Consider the following 14175-nt stretch of genomic DNA (forward strand, 5'->3'; position numbering starts at 1 on the left):
TTGTCACAATAAGCATCTCCTGGGTGGCTGCCCTGTTTGGTCTGGGTGCAGTGAAAGTGCCTATGTCCTTAGCAAGGAGGCGTTGGCTATTTTGGGCAGTGATGTCCTCTGGGCTGCAACCAAGAGCAGAACTGCCATGGCTTGCTGTAGTGGAAATGCTAAGTCATGGCTTGATTGAGCACCTAGTGGGAAGGCAGGGCCAACCCAGGGGAGCTCAGGTGCAGGCAAAGTACCTGAGTGACCGAGAGGGGTGGAGCCAGGACCCACCCCTTCCCAGACCTCATTTAAGATTTGGCAGTGGAGGTAAGGGGATCTTACCTGAGGCCTTCTGAAGGTAAGCAGCTTCCTTCCTTTATTTCTGTACACACAGCTGTTGTGTTTGAGCAAATCCTCACTTGCTGCAGCATAGGACCTTGCTGCTCTGCTGTCATTGCTGCGCTTTCCATTGCGTTACACTTGCTCATGTCCAGGGTGGCAGAGGTCTCTTTCAGGGTCATTTTTTCTGCTTATTCTACTTGGTTCATCCCTACACCCTGCATGGTGGACTGGTACCAGTGCAGGTTTTTAATTGTTTTTTTTCCTCACAGAGTGTTTAAAATACTTTCTGCACTGGCTTTCAAGCTTCATGTGGACTGGGTAGACTGAGTCACCCCTGAGAGCTTGGCTGAACAGCTGCTGGCAGAAAAGCTTAGCATACTCAGAGGCATTGCTAAAGGCTGTGATGTGGGACCAGGCCCAGGGCAGCAGGCACAGCTGCTGACTGGAAGTCCAGCAGAGACTGCACCGAGGAGAATGTCCTATGCATGTTTTTTCAAGGGAAAAGCCTGAGAATCAAGTAGCGCCCAAGACAAATGGCAGCAAACGTGCCCAGGAGCCCAGAGAGGCCTGAGAGCACCCCTTCCTAGGGGAGGTAGGCTACAGCTAGCGAAGGCTACCTTCACTAGGTCTGGAGGAAGATGTGGTGGCAGGTTCCCATGTTAGTCCCCCTAGATAAGAGGTTGTGACTCTTAGCATCTACGGATTTCCACCTTGTGAGGACATCTAATCTTGAAAGAGCTTTTTCTCTGTATTCCTTGGCAGGCTCTGTGTTACCTCTATATCCCTGGCTAAGGGCCTGCACTACTTTGCGTTGGTTTTTTTTGGCTGAAAAACAGCAGAGGCAGACATATGTGATGGTATTTTGAACATCAGCAAAGATACCCATTGCTCTCTGCCCAGTCCCACCTGTAGGCTGACAGGTGCCGGCTGCAGTGAGCCACTGTTGCTCACAGTAACTGCTGCTCCTTGAAAATGGGGAGCTTTTCTAGGGAGCCTGATGTTTGCTTTCTGGCAGCCACAAAGACATAAACCTCTCATTGAGACCAGCGAAGGTGGATGGGATGGTGGGCAAGTGCCAGGTAGCAAGAAGGTAAGACATCTGGTCTTTCTGCCACACCGTGCTCCTCTCCCCAGCTATGGAAAAACCTCTAGGGAAGAGACAGGGTGGTAGCCCTGGTGTGGGGCCGTGGAATCAGTGTGCAGCGTCTGTACTTAGAGTGTTGGTGTGCTGGTGCCACTTGGCTTAGGTAGCAAAACCAGAAGTTTAGTAACCATTTGTGTTTGAAGTGAAGGACCTAAATTAAAGTTATTGGTAAGTGGATGGAGAAGAGAGAACCCAAATTAAAGCCTCCTGAGGGAAAGACAGTTAAAGTCATCTCCTGTCCGTCCTGCCAGCCGGTCACTCAGCATGCATCCTGGCAGCCCTTGCATGCCTCAAGGTTGCACTGTGGTCGGCCCAAGCAGTTGGGAAAAGAGTCTGGAAAGGGCTCTGGAGCCAGGTGGTTAGCTCCATGGGTAGGAGCAAGCTGGAAACCCTGGAAGGAAAGCAGAGAGAGAGAGAGAAGGCACAAGATCATTGAGTTCTTGTGTCAATAATTCTACCTCTTGCAGAAAGCAGTTCTACTGTGAGAATTTTGTGATTATCCTTAAAAGGATGTGTTCTGGTTACAGAAGGGAGGGTGAGGAGGTTTATTTTGCATTTGAAAGCCTTCTCTTTTTAGGAGCAAAGTTCAGAGCACTCTTCCGGGAAGGAGAAATGGTTGCTGTGTGGCTTGCAGAGCTGCTGTCTGTTTGGCTTTTTCCCTCTGATCATACTCACTCCCAGCTGCTCATTCCTACTGACTTTACAAATTATGGGGGCTGCCTTTCAAGGGGCAGGAGGGTTGCTCTCTCAGCTGTTGTGCTGGAGTCACAAGGAAAATGTTTTGTGAAATGTCAGGTCAGTGCTGAAATGCAGTTCCTCCACTTCTGCTGCGTTACCATTGGTGTGAGTTATCTGAAATCCCTGGAGCCCTAACAGGGGACATGAGACCGGGAAAATAAACCAACAGAAAGGGTGGTGGTGACCAGTGAGCAAGAAGCTCTGCACAAGAAAGGTAACAGTCCCAGCAAGCCCTGTCTCATCAGTATGGTATTTTGCAAATTAATTAGAACTACTGTTTGCCTCCGGGAAATTGTTCTTCCATCACAAATATAGGTAGTTGTCCTTTTCCAGGAGCGAGTACCTGGAAACTTGTGTCTGTGGTGAAGCCTAGAATGTTAGGCTGGGGATATGCCCTCTGGTCCTGGCACTCAGGTGCTGTCAATTCAAAGGCAGTCTCCAAAGTCTCTGGAACTAGACAATTATGCTGGCATGCTATCTGCCAGGTACTCTCAGTTCCCAAGGCTGCCTTTAAACTTAAGTCCCTTAAGCCTTTTTTATAAGCACATGGCATTTCATGCAGGCAGCCTAAAAGACTTAAAATGATGGAGAGCAAAGAAAAAGGGGATTTTCCAGTGGGAAAGATCTTAGCAAAGACTCTTCCTGGATTTTGTGGGTTTTGCTCTCTTTCATAGGGTCTTTTTGGAGCTGGACTTATGCTTCTGGTGCCAGTGGCAAATGAAAAATATAATTGATTTAAAATTTCTTTGGCAGTGAGTGTTTAAAATGTCCTTTTGCTGTGCAAATGTTAATGTTGCAAGCTAGTCCTCAGCACCATGCTTTTGGTCTGGAACTTTGTGCAAGGTTGTAATGAGATTTTTTTTCAGTATGTACACAGTCAGCAATGAAAAGTTTCTTTGGAAAATGTTATGGTCTTTTGCAGAAATCTATATACTTCTATCTTAGAACATTGAAGTTTACCTCTGAAATTTCCATGCCACAATCAACCACTGTACAATATTATTCTTACCAAACAGAACCTGTGCTGAGAGACTAAGAGCCATAAATATTTAAAGAAATGAATTACTAAGCCAAACTAGCACCCCAGTCTGTAAATATTAAATGGAACGTATGCAACTGACAAAATGAAGGCAGAAACACTGAATGGGTCAGTTTCATTGCCTAAATGTAATTATTTGTAGTGCAAAGGCAACTATAAGTCATTTTTCCTTAATGACAAGCAGCACTCAAAATACGAGGGCTTAAATCAACATGTGAATTACTGAAAGAAATTTCCATCCCGTTTTACAGGAGCTGTACAGGCTCCAAACTTCTTCATTTAGGAGGTTATAAGCCTGGTTAATTAGATGCTTAAAAAATGTTGACTTTTTTAATGGGGTTGTATAGGGGCATTGTTTGGGGAGGAGGGGGGTAGGGTTTGAGTGTAGGTGTGCAGCTTCAGCATGCACAGGACAGAGAGGGTGAGGTGCCCCAAAGCTCTCAGGCTCCTCTCTGGGCAGTGGTTGCCTGCAAGCTGCAGTCCTGCAGGGATACCAAACTTCTGAAAGCTTGGTCTGGTAGATGTGCTGGCAGCTTTTGGGAGGTACTGCTGTTTGTTTTCTGACACTTGTCTCCAGTGAGGAGTGTGCCAGGTTTCTACCGCCTTCCTGCCTGTAGATGTGGCTGGGGCTGCAGAGCTTGCTCCTGTTGTCATCAAGGCAATTTCACTACAGCTGGGGCTGGGAAAGGCTTTAGTCATAGCCAAATTCATAAAGCCATGAGTAATCATTTAAGGCCTTTTTGAGCTGTGGTGGATTCAGTGTTGCATTTTACCTTGATGATAGTTAATATGGAGTGTCAGGTTTTGACTGTTACTCCAGTATATTGTTTTCTGACAGCAAATCAGGAATTTATACCAAGGTGAGAAGTGGCAGTGTGGATAAAACGAAGAGACTTGTGACTAAAAATCCCAGCGGTGCAATGGTATTAGGCAAATTCTGACTTTCTCTTGTAGGAGGGCAATAAATGTGTCATTTCACATCAACATCCTATTTACCATGGTTGCCAAACCATTGCAATTGCAAGAGATAAGTTGTGTTTACTACCTAAAGCAAGCAAGGTAGGCAAATTGCTGTCACAGAAGGACCTAGGCAATGGCAGTGCTGGTGTTGGTCATGCAGATGGTGCAGTGTGGAAAAATTATCCTTGATTCTGCAGTCTCAAAGTCTGCTTTTTATTTTGTTTTGCTGTGTATTGCATTGTAGCCTAGCTTTCTTCTCTCTGAGCTGACAGTGAAAGAGGAGTGATGGAGACAGGTGTGTGTGAACAGTGTACATGCGGGTGTCTGTGTAGAAAACATGGGATGTGGGGGAGATAGTTGTGTTTAGACTAAGTCCTTCATCTCACGTTTACCTGTGGTAATTTTTTTTTACCTGGTGGTATCTTTACAGATTCTGTAGCGCTCTAGCTGGAAGACAAAGCAGTGTCTGTATGTGTGTTTTAAAATCCCCAAGTATCTATGATGTATAATAGGCATATTTTAATGCTTCCAAAATACTTTGCTGGAGGCAAAAGTTGTGCATTTTAAATTTTAATTGGAAACTGGTTAGTGTGTAAATGTGGACTCAAGTGTCTTAATATGTCAGTATATTCAAGCAATTTGCATCCTGAAGGCTCAGTTCTGCTATGAGGGACATTTTCGAATTTTGTAGCATTTAGGTGACAGAGGGACTGAGATGAATGTGCAAACTGACCACCTGTTACAAGTAGCAAACTGTAGAGCCCTAACCCAAGCACAAGCTGCTGCGGAGTGTTAGGTTTGCCTTATCTAATTGCAGTATAATTTCATCTCCCATGGATTCAGCTCAAGCAGACACTGTTCCTGGTACTTCTGTCTCTGTTGTTTGTCAGATTCTTCTGTATCTCTGCAAGCAAGCTCCATTCATCAACATCACCATAGTACCTGGTATGAACTAAATAGTCTTTGCTCAGGGAAATGGAGGAGGTCTGAGTGCGGTCTACTGCTTCTCACAGAGGCTTTGGCAGGAGGCCCTCAAGGGCTTTTTGTATGTATGCAGGCACATGCATCCATGAAGTGTTGTCACTTCTGCTTTGCCAGGCCCCTGCTCTGGGCACAGCACAGATGAGATCTACCTGAGCACTGACATGTTTGCTCTACAGTGGGTGTGCCTGATGGATTCTAACTCCTCTGAACAGGGAGATAGAACAGGCAACTGATCCTGCTTTGCTGTAGAGGTACTAAGATGGTCACTGAACTCCTGGGACCTGGTGCTACTACATGCTACCCAAGCTCGAAGACACTCTAACAGTTGGTACTAGTTAGTTACGAATAAATACGCGTGTGATGATGTGTAACAGCAGCGAAGACTCAGCATCTGTGCAACCCCTTATCTACTGTGTTGCAATCAGTGTTGCATATACCTCTGAAAGGATTTTCAGTGCCATTGAGGAAGCTGAATAGATGATGTCACTTGAGGTGCTGGGTTTTCAGATTTGATTGGTGTCTGCTTTCAGATTCATCCTCTTAGCAACTTCTGAATGAAAGAGATGAGTATGCTCATGAAATGAGTTACAGGATTTTCATTCCATGAAAATTAATTGGCATCCAAGAATGAACATAATCCTGCTAGCACATCTAATTAGAGGATAGCAATCCCCATATTCCTGAAGCAGTTTCCTCTCAGCTTAGAAGGATCTCAGACATGGAAATTCACATGTCATCCTTTGAAGTTCTAGCTCCTAGGATGAGCCAAATATGTATTTTTTTAAAGCGTTTGTGTTTGAGAGAATCCAGCAGGATAAATACTGTTTATTCATAGAGCGTAAGGTTGTCACATCATTATGAGGCACGTATATCACTGCAATGAAAGTTCTGACATATCTGAGAAGGGGGGTTGGGGTGTGCCATTCACAACTGATCCGGTGAAATGTGCTGCCTGCTGTAGTTCTGCGTTTGTGTGCTTTTCTTTCCTAACCTGAGGGGAAGCTCGTGCCAGCTGACACCTGACTGAGGTGAGGGAGTGTTTCAGAGAAATCTTGTCAGTTCCAATATAAATCAACCTACCAGCAAAGAGGAAAAAAAGCATTGAAGCCCCGAGGATTGTGGTTACGGTGCAAGGGATGGATTAGAAACCATAGGAGCCAGGAGTGTGGGATTTTTTTTTAATCTCAGATGTGTATTTTGCAGCTGTAAGGTTTCTGTGGTGGTGGTTGTGCAGACTGTTAAGAGGACTTACGTGGAGCAGGTATTGAGTACAAAAGCCCTTCAGGTACTATTTTTATTCAGGGTCTTTGTATTACTTGCTTCTTTTGACTTGTCAAGAAGTATAGCCAAGCAAATGCTGGATTAAAGCAGTTACACAGGGATAACCAGAGAGTGCTTTTCGTATTTCCAGGGAAGCAAAGAATGCTTAAATGTCAAGTGTTTTACCTAAAATTCTGTCATGAGCAGGTGAGGAGGTTGAGGCCCAGCTGAATCCTCCTGCAGAGAGGGAGCCTTGGAACCAGTGAAATCTTCAGTTTCTTGAAACTGGCTCTCAGCTCCCTATAGTCAAGGCTGGTGATGTCCAAAGAAGCATCTGGCTGCTGATACAGGTCTTCTCTAGGCAGTAAAGGAACAGCGTGAAGGAGGGTAGGGTTGAGGAATCATGGAAGTTACTGCAGCATTGATTTGCTTTTCCAGGTGGCCAAGAGACTGGGTTCTGTTATTTTGCAGAAATTGTAATCTGAATGCAAGGTGAACAAGGCATCTGGCGCTGCCTCCCAGAGTTGAAGGCTGTCTTCTGAAACAGACTTAAAACGGAGCTCCAGTTCTTGGCTTCCTTGATGTGCAGTTTGGGGCTGCGTGTGTGTTGTACCGGTTTGTTGTGTCCTTCAGCCCCCCCCTTTATATGTGTTTAAAAGATGCATGGTTATAGCAGCCTGCCATTGCTAGTACACAATATAATGAATATACAGAACAACAATAGAGAACTGCTATTTTGATGTATAGACTCTTTGTCTTCTATGAATGCTGGCAATTAGAGGGCCACCTGCTTATCACGGAGAGCGTACAAAAAAGCAATAAAAAATACAAGTAAGTTGGAGATGGCCACAAAGAGTTAATGAAAGGAAAACAAAGCAAGTCCTGGTCTTACAATGTCTTTGTCTGGCTCTGAAGGGAGTTAGGGGGGAATGTTCAGAACAAATCGGGGCAGTTGGTGGGTTTGTTGTGGCTCCCCAGAGCGCTGCCAGAATAAATAAGAGGTTTGTGTGGAGTTGGATGCTGAGAGCAGTGGTTTTCCCAGTAAAAGCTCTTGAGGAACGGTGTCATTCACTCACCGGCTGACAGCAGCACGGGGAGCACTTTCGAGTAATGCTCTGCTTCTGGGTTTGCTGTGCGCAGCAGGAGCAGCGATTTGGATGGAAAGGACTGAAACCTCGCAGGGGAAAAAAAAAAAAAAAAAAAGGATGCCTCGGCACTTGGAAAGGCTCTGATGAGAACTAATGCATCGGTGACTTCTGAAAGCTGTTCCGGAAGGGATGGATCGCTGCACCTCCTCCCTGCCCTGCTGCGTGTAGGTGACGCTCAGCATCCTATGGATGCGGGAAAGACCTGAGGATGATGCCGCATCCGCACGGCGGGAGGAAGGGGCCGGGGAACCCTCCCATCTCCTTTCGGCGGGGTGGGCGAAGAGAGCTTTGCCGTAGGGCTGCGGTAGTGACAGAGGGAAACACCCCCCGTGCTGGCGGGGAGAGCTGTGGGGCTGGGGGCGGGCGGAGGGGCCGTGGCGGCTCTGTGGGGAGAGAGGCGGCGGCGGTGGAGGTGGTGGCGGCGCCTCCCCCGCCGGCCCCGGGGGCTCTCGGTGACGCAGGCTCCCGGCGGGGCCCCCCGCCCGTCTCCTCCGCCCCCGCTCCCCCTTTTAAATAGCAGCTCCGAGCCGCCGCTCGGAGCTGAGCCGAGGGAAGCGGAGCATGGGGCCGCTGGCGCTGCTCGGCCTCCTGGCGGCCGCCGCCCTGGCAGGTGAGCGGGGCCGCGGGCGGTGCCTGAGGGGAGGGCGACCGCTGGGCGCTCCGAGAGTCGGGGTCCGGCGGGACCCCTCCTCGCCGTGAGGGAGAGGAGGATCGAAAGCCCCGGCGGGAGTTCATTTTATTTTTATATATTTCTATATATAAAAATATATAACGTGCATTACATATATATGGGATGGGTGGCTGGGAATATTGGCATTCTGACTGTACACCCCCTCCGCGGTGAAGCCTCTTCTGCCGTCGGTGCGGTGTAACGCCATGCCCTCCGCCCCGCAGCCGGGGGTCACCCCGCACAGCGACGCGGGCCGGGGCTGCTGAGGAACAGCCCATTCCCGAGGTCCCCGGCAAGGAAACTTTGCGTTCTGGATGTCGGGGAGGCTTGGGTGTTAGCGCTGAGGAGGGCAGCTAGAGTGCCGTGGTACTTCTTCAGCGTTACTCCAGCACTACCGCTGGGAGACAACTTTGAAGGAGCAGGTCTACAGCTTTCATTAACAACTGCTGGGGTTTCATTTGTTTAATTTTTGTGCAGCATTGAGTATTGAAACCGAACTGTGAAGTTAAAATTAAACACAATAAGATGAGGCAGTTGCCTCTTTGTGTCTCTTTTGGCTCTCTTGTCAAATTAAATATCAGCTGGGATCAATGAACTAAGGAGCTTGGGGCTAAGGATCAGTGAAACTAACTTCAGGAACTTTCTAGTATTCCTCCAAAGCAGTATGCCGAAGTTGCCGTGATCTATCCACTGGAAAGATTCCTGCTGAAATTTTGATGACCAGTGGCACTGCACTGAGTCATTGGTATTATTGAAAAGATTCGTGTGAGAATTTTAACACGGAGCCCGCCAAAAGGTCTATCTTGATTGTGGAGATGAAAGCAAAGGCCACGTGAATTTATTCTTTGTTATTTTCAAAGGTGTAAAGAGTCTGCATTTCTCCTCCTCTCCAGTGATGTTCACCTCAGCGCTTTTGCAAAATGAAATCTGCTTGTAATTGCCTGGGCAGATTTGGTTCAGGAGGGGAAGCTTACCCAGAGCTGTGTCTATGGGTAGGCAAGGTTTTTGTTCTCAGTGTGTGCCCCGACTTTGTTTCCTCTGCACAGCCCCACAGCGGCACAATCTGCAGGTCCCCACAGGCTTGGTGGGTGGGTGCTCTGCTGCCCAGTCGTGTCAGCAGTGATGGGTGATAGCTTTGCCCTGCAGTCTGGGCACATGTGGAGGGGATGGCAGAGGTGCTGTCATCTGCAGCTGGCAGGAGGCCAACAGAGAGCTCTTGTCAGCTGGCACAGGTGGGAAGGAGGATGTGCTGACTCCCCATGCATGGGCTGCCTCTTTCAGCTCAGGCAAAGCAGCTGCTTCAGTGTGTTATTCCAGACCCTGGAATGGATCAGATAGTCATTTTGTCCCTCTACAAGACTGATGTGATGTGTGTCCAACGCTGTTTCTTCTGGTACTGTTACAATAGCCTGATGCAGCTGTTTGTGCAAGCCAGCTTTCACCATTAAACAAGCACTTGCTTAATGGTCATTAATCTAACTGTAAATCTCCTTGGAGAGATGGCTTTGGAATGACAGAGCAAAAGCAGTCAGCACAACCTGACTTTATCTTTGCATACCACTGACGTAGCGCATGAGATGCAGCCTGAAGTTGGCATCTCTAATAGTAAACGACATTCAGAAGCTTGTCCATTCCAGCATTGTCACACCACAGGACAATGCATCTCACAGCAGGACTGCTACAAAGGACAAAATTGAGTGTTTGCCCTTGTACATGTTCTGATTTCTCACAACAGAAGGAACATTGTCAAGAAGAGGCAGAATGGCAGATCATCCCTTCTGCTTGTCATAAGAGCAGTGTCTCCAGTCCTTAGGAAAAGAGGGGAATATCTTTTTAGTGGATAACTTTATTTTTTCAGTAGAATGGACTTTGCTGCCCTTCTTCTACCCCATCCCTTTTGTGTGTGTGTGTGCTCAGATGGAGAATGCAGGCAAGTTAGACTGCAACGGTGTCATCAGTGTGTAATGGAGTAGTTATTTGCATAACTAGGTTAGTAAATAAAGTAACTAAAACCTGCCTAGTTTAGCACTGAGCGCGACTAACACTGGGGGAGTGGATTGGCTCTGCATAGCACCATCTCCCCCGTACACCACCTGGCGTTCTGGGAGGATGGCTTGGTTAGGGATGCAGTGCTATTTTAGGGAAGTCCCTTCTGTGCTACCCTAGTGTGAGTTCCCTTTTCTGCAGTTGTGTACTCAGGCTGGAGAAGCACATTCCTACATACATGTTTCAGGGAGCAAAAATAGAAGACAGCATGAATATCAAGAGAGCTATTCGTATAGTGTTCAGATTACACACAGAATCAGTGGAAGCAGTGCGCGGTACCTGCTTCCTCTGCAGATGGAAATGAAGAAGGGTTTTGCTGCTACAGAAGTCTAAATATGCCCACTCCCCTCCTTTGCAGTAAACTTCTTGGGGACAGTGTCAGTTTTACTGCCGTGAGTGTCTAATCTTTTGGCTTGCCTGGACTGCAGTGAGCGAAGAGGAATTTTCTAGGGCTGTATCTACAAAGGTTGCTCCAAAAGTAATGCCTCATAATGATGTCCATGAAAACTACAACAGATGCAGAGGGCACAATAACTCTATAAAATAGAGTTTATATTTGCTCTATTTTATAGAGCAAATTCTCAGCTGCAAAACATGTCTTTTTCAACAGTCAGCACCATTAGCTATGTATTTTTACCAGTGATGAGCAAGAGCCTGCTTGCCTCCCTTGTAACAGTCTGCACAAGCAGAGGTGACCCACTGTTGCCACTGGTGAAATGCATCACCCACCGCTCACTGTGATCACACCCACTCTTTGCTCTCCAGAAACATTGGGCAAGTGTTGATGAATGTCAACAGATGCCATTTTTTTGGCATTGAGGAACTCAGTTCTACACCTTTGCTTCATATGCACTTCCTTGTCAGATGCCTTTGTGTCAGACTGCCCCTCTGCTGTCATCTGTCACATGGCAACAAAATGGAATGAGATACTGGTGGGAAGGTTCAGTCCCAACTGCCATACCACCAACATCTGCCTCTGCTGTCATGGGTCAACAGAATAAAGCAGGAGGCGTGACTTCCAGAGCAGCTATCCTACCCAAGCAGTATTGAAGAGAAAGTGATACTTTTAAGAACTCCAGAACTGCACCCCAAGCGATGTGTTTATGTATGACGATTGTAACAAATCTAAGTCTGTGAAGCAGTGGTACAGTAACACTTGCTTTTACAAACTCATATGTGGCTGGCAGAGTTGTTTAACTTCAGCAGATCTCTAGGTGGATAGATCTTGACGAAGTTTATTAATGCACGACAGACAAGCACTAACCAGCTGGAGACATAGTAAGAAAGAAGGGGACAGACTCTTTAGCAGGCTCTCTTGCAATAGGACAAGGGGGAATGGTTTCAAACTAAAAGTGGAGAGATTTAGACTGAAGATAAGGAAAGTTTTTTACAGTAAGGGTAGCGAAGCAATGGTGCAGGTTGCCCAGAGAGGCAGTGGGTGCCCCATCCCTGGAGACATTCATGATCAGGCTGGATGGGGCTCTGAGCACCTAATGGAGCTATAGGTGTCCCTGTTCATTGCCAGAGAGTTAGACTAGATGGCCTTTACAGGTCCCTTCCAACTCAAATGATTCTATGATAATGCAGCAGTGATGGCAAAAGTAAAGCAACCTGAAGGTTTTGTTTGAAGCAGATTCTTTCCAAAGACCTATACCATGGACCTGCAGTAGAACTGGTATGGGGAGGTGTTGATTACCCAGTGACTTCATGATAGAGAGGAATTGTACCACTTCTTTGTGGAGTTATTTTTTTTCCCCACTGATATTTGACTTCCTTCTCATTTCTTGAGCTTACAGTGGACCACTTTGTGAATGGAAAAATCCAGGTGAGACACAATTGCTCCAGGAGGATTAGGGCAGTGGTTGCTTTTCATCTTTGATGTGGTCTCCTGCTGGGAAGATGGTCATGGGGCAAACTGAGCTCCCTGCAGAAGGTGAAATAGTTCTCAAATTGGAAACAGACATTGTTTATTTCTTCTTCTTTCACCATGAAACACGGACATCTACATGAAGACCCATTGCTGTCAAGCTTTGTTCTTGGAATTTGAGTGTTGCTTTCTTTTGTTTGTTTCTGGTTTATATTTTTATTGTGCTAGAAGTGTTGGTGGCCCTGCCTGTGGCGGGGGGTTGGAACTTGATGATCCTTGGGGTCCCTTCCAACCCAAGCCATTCTATGATTCTCTCCTGCTAGGGTGTGGCTCTACACTGCCTTTCCATTCTGAGGAAGAAAAGATAAAATGCATCTGGTTTACTTACCCTACCAATCCAAAGTTCAAGCAGCCTTAATGTGCTGAGGGCTTCTGTCAGTTATATTTGTGATTCTGCTAGGACTAATAAGTCTGTAATAACTTATTTTTATTCCAGGTGTCAGCACAATTCCAGTGGAAAAAGACCATATGGAAGAAATGGTGAGTAGCTTTTAAGTCAAAGCAAATTTCAAAAAGTATCAGTCACATATGCTCCCCCGTGTTCTGGCTACTGTTTTCTTTTTAAGCGCTCAAGGAAATGTTTTGGTTTTTTTTTTCCTAAGGGTAAGTGTAAGAGATCATCAGTGATGTGAAGCTCAGAGTCCTCTTAGCCATCAGTGCATTTCATGAAAACAGAAGCTCCTTGAGTCAGAAACTCTATGTTTTGCGGCTGCCTGAAAAATGATCTGAAATATTACATGATAGTACATGTGATCAGACTGTAAAAAGTGAAATGGCAAATTAGAAGAAAAGTGTAACAGTGGAAATTGTCTACAGTTGTTATGTAACGGCCTTTCTACCGCAGACCTTGCTTGTTCCTTGGAAGGAGATTCTTAACCTGTTTGATTAGATCTACTAACTGCTCTCAGGATTTCTAATCTGACCTCAGGCCCTCTCCACTGGTTGATAATGTGGTTATTTACATTAGTAAACAGCTGTAAATAACAAAGAGCAGGTAAAAGATAATTGGCCGTACATATATTTTCTTGTCTCCTCCCATCCAATTACCCAGGTTTTCAACCTAAGAAGTGTCTTGGATCCAAGGATCTGAGTGCTTGCTCACAACCAACAACTCCAGACTTGAAAATCATTTTGGATGATTTTGTGCAGAAGAGCTGCTTTGGTGAGCAGTTAGGATTAAAGGTGGTTGTGCCATTTTCAATGCATTTCCTCAGCATTTAGAAGACTCTCCAGTTTAAATGCAAAGCACAAAAAGAGGCAGTGCTTTAAAGCAGATACTCATCAAAGAAGTCTTTGATTTTCAGGGAGTAAACTCCTGAAATAGTTTGTGGAGCGTGTCACTTATAAAGGCATTTTTTAGTTCACCCATGGCCCAGGCAGTACCTTTGCTTGGTCCTTGTTTGGGCAGATCCTGCTGGATGATACTTGTATTTTGGATGCTGTTTGGCTCTCCTTTGTACAGAACAGGATGTTTAAAAACGTAAAAAAGGAACCTGTTAACTATGCAGACAAAAGAGGAGAATAAGTGGAGCTGATGACTGTTCTCTTACTAATATGTGAGCGAGGAGCAGAGTGCTTTTTACCCAAATGCACTGGTAGAGCTGAGAGTTGCCCAAAACTCATAAATAATATGCTAAGCTCATAAATATTGTGCAAAGCTCATAAATATTAACCATGAGCTGTAACCTCAGACTAGCTTCCCTCACTGACTAGGTCAAAAGCACGATTTCTATTTTCATCACGAGAATTTGTTATCTGATTTTGTTTCTCCTAGATAACAAGGTGCATAGTGGAAGTTCTATCCAATGCTCTGTCTAAGCCAAATGCCCCGCCAATTAATCCTGAATGCAAAGAAATCCTCAAGAAGGGTAAGTAAAACCTTAACTGAACTTGTGAAAGAAATTTGGTAGTTTATAAACAAATGTTATCATTCTCAAGAGA

At 45.9% G+C, this 14175-nt stretch overlaps 1 protein-coding gene across 3 annotated transcripts in view; it reads left to right on the forward strand.

Moving 5' to 3' along the window:
- The window catches only part of CHGB (chromogranin B), a 29419-nt gene that overhangs the window by 9939 nt on the left and 5305 nt on the right, over positions 1-14175 (forward strand). For 2 of the 3 annotated variants that reach the window (XM_021389875.1, XM_021389876.1), the window contains exons 2-3: positions 12671-12714; positions 14009-14102. In XM_021389875.1, coding sequence (XP_021245550.1) covers positions 12703-12714; positions 14009-14102 — 106 coding nt within the window. In that variant the 5' untranslated portion in view covers positions 12671-12702. Of the gene's footprint in view, positions 1-8084; positions 8202-12670; positions 12715-14008; positions 14103-14175 lie in introns of those variants that run through there. The other variant, XM_021389874.1, reaches the window with a different exon arrangement.

The sequence above is a fragment of the Numida meleagris genome, chromosome 3, assembly GCF_002078875.1.
Source record: "Numida meleagris isolate 19003 breed g44 Domestic line chromosome 3, NumMel1.0, whole genome shotgun sequence".
In the NCBI taxonomy this organism is placed as follows: domain Eukaryota; kingdom Metazoa; phylum Chordata; class Aves; order Galliformes; family Numididae; genus Numida; species Numida meleagris.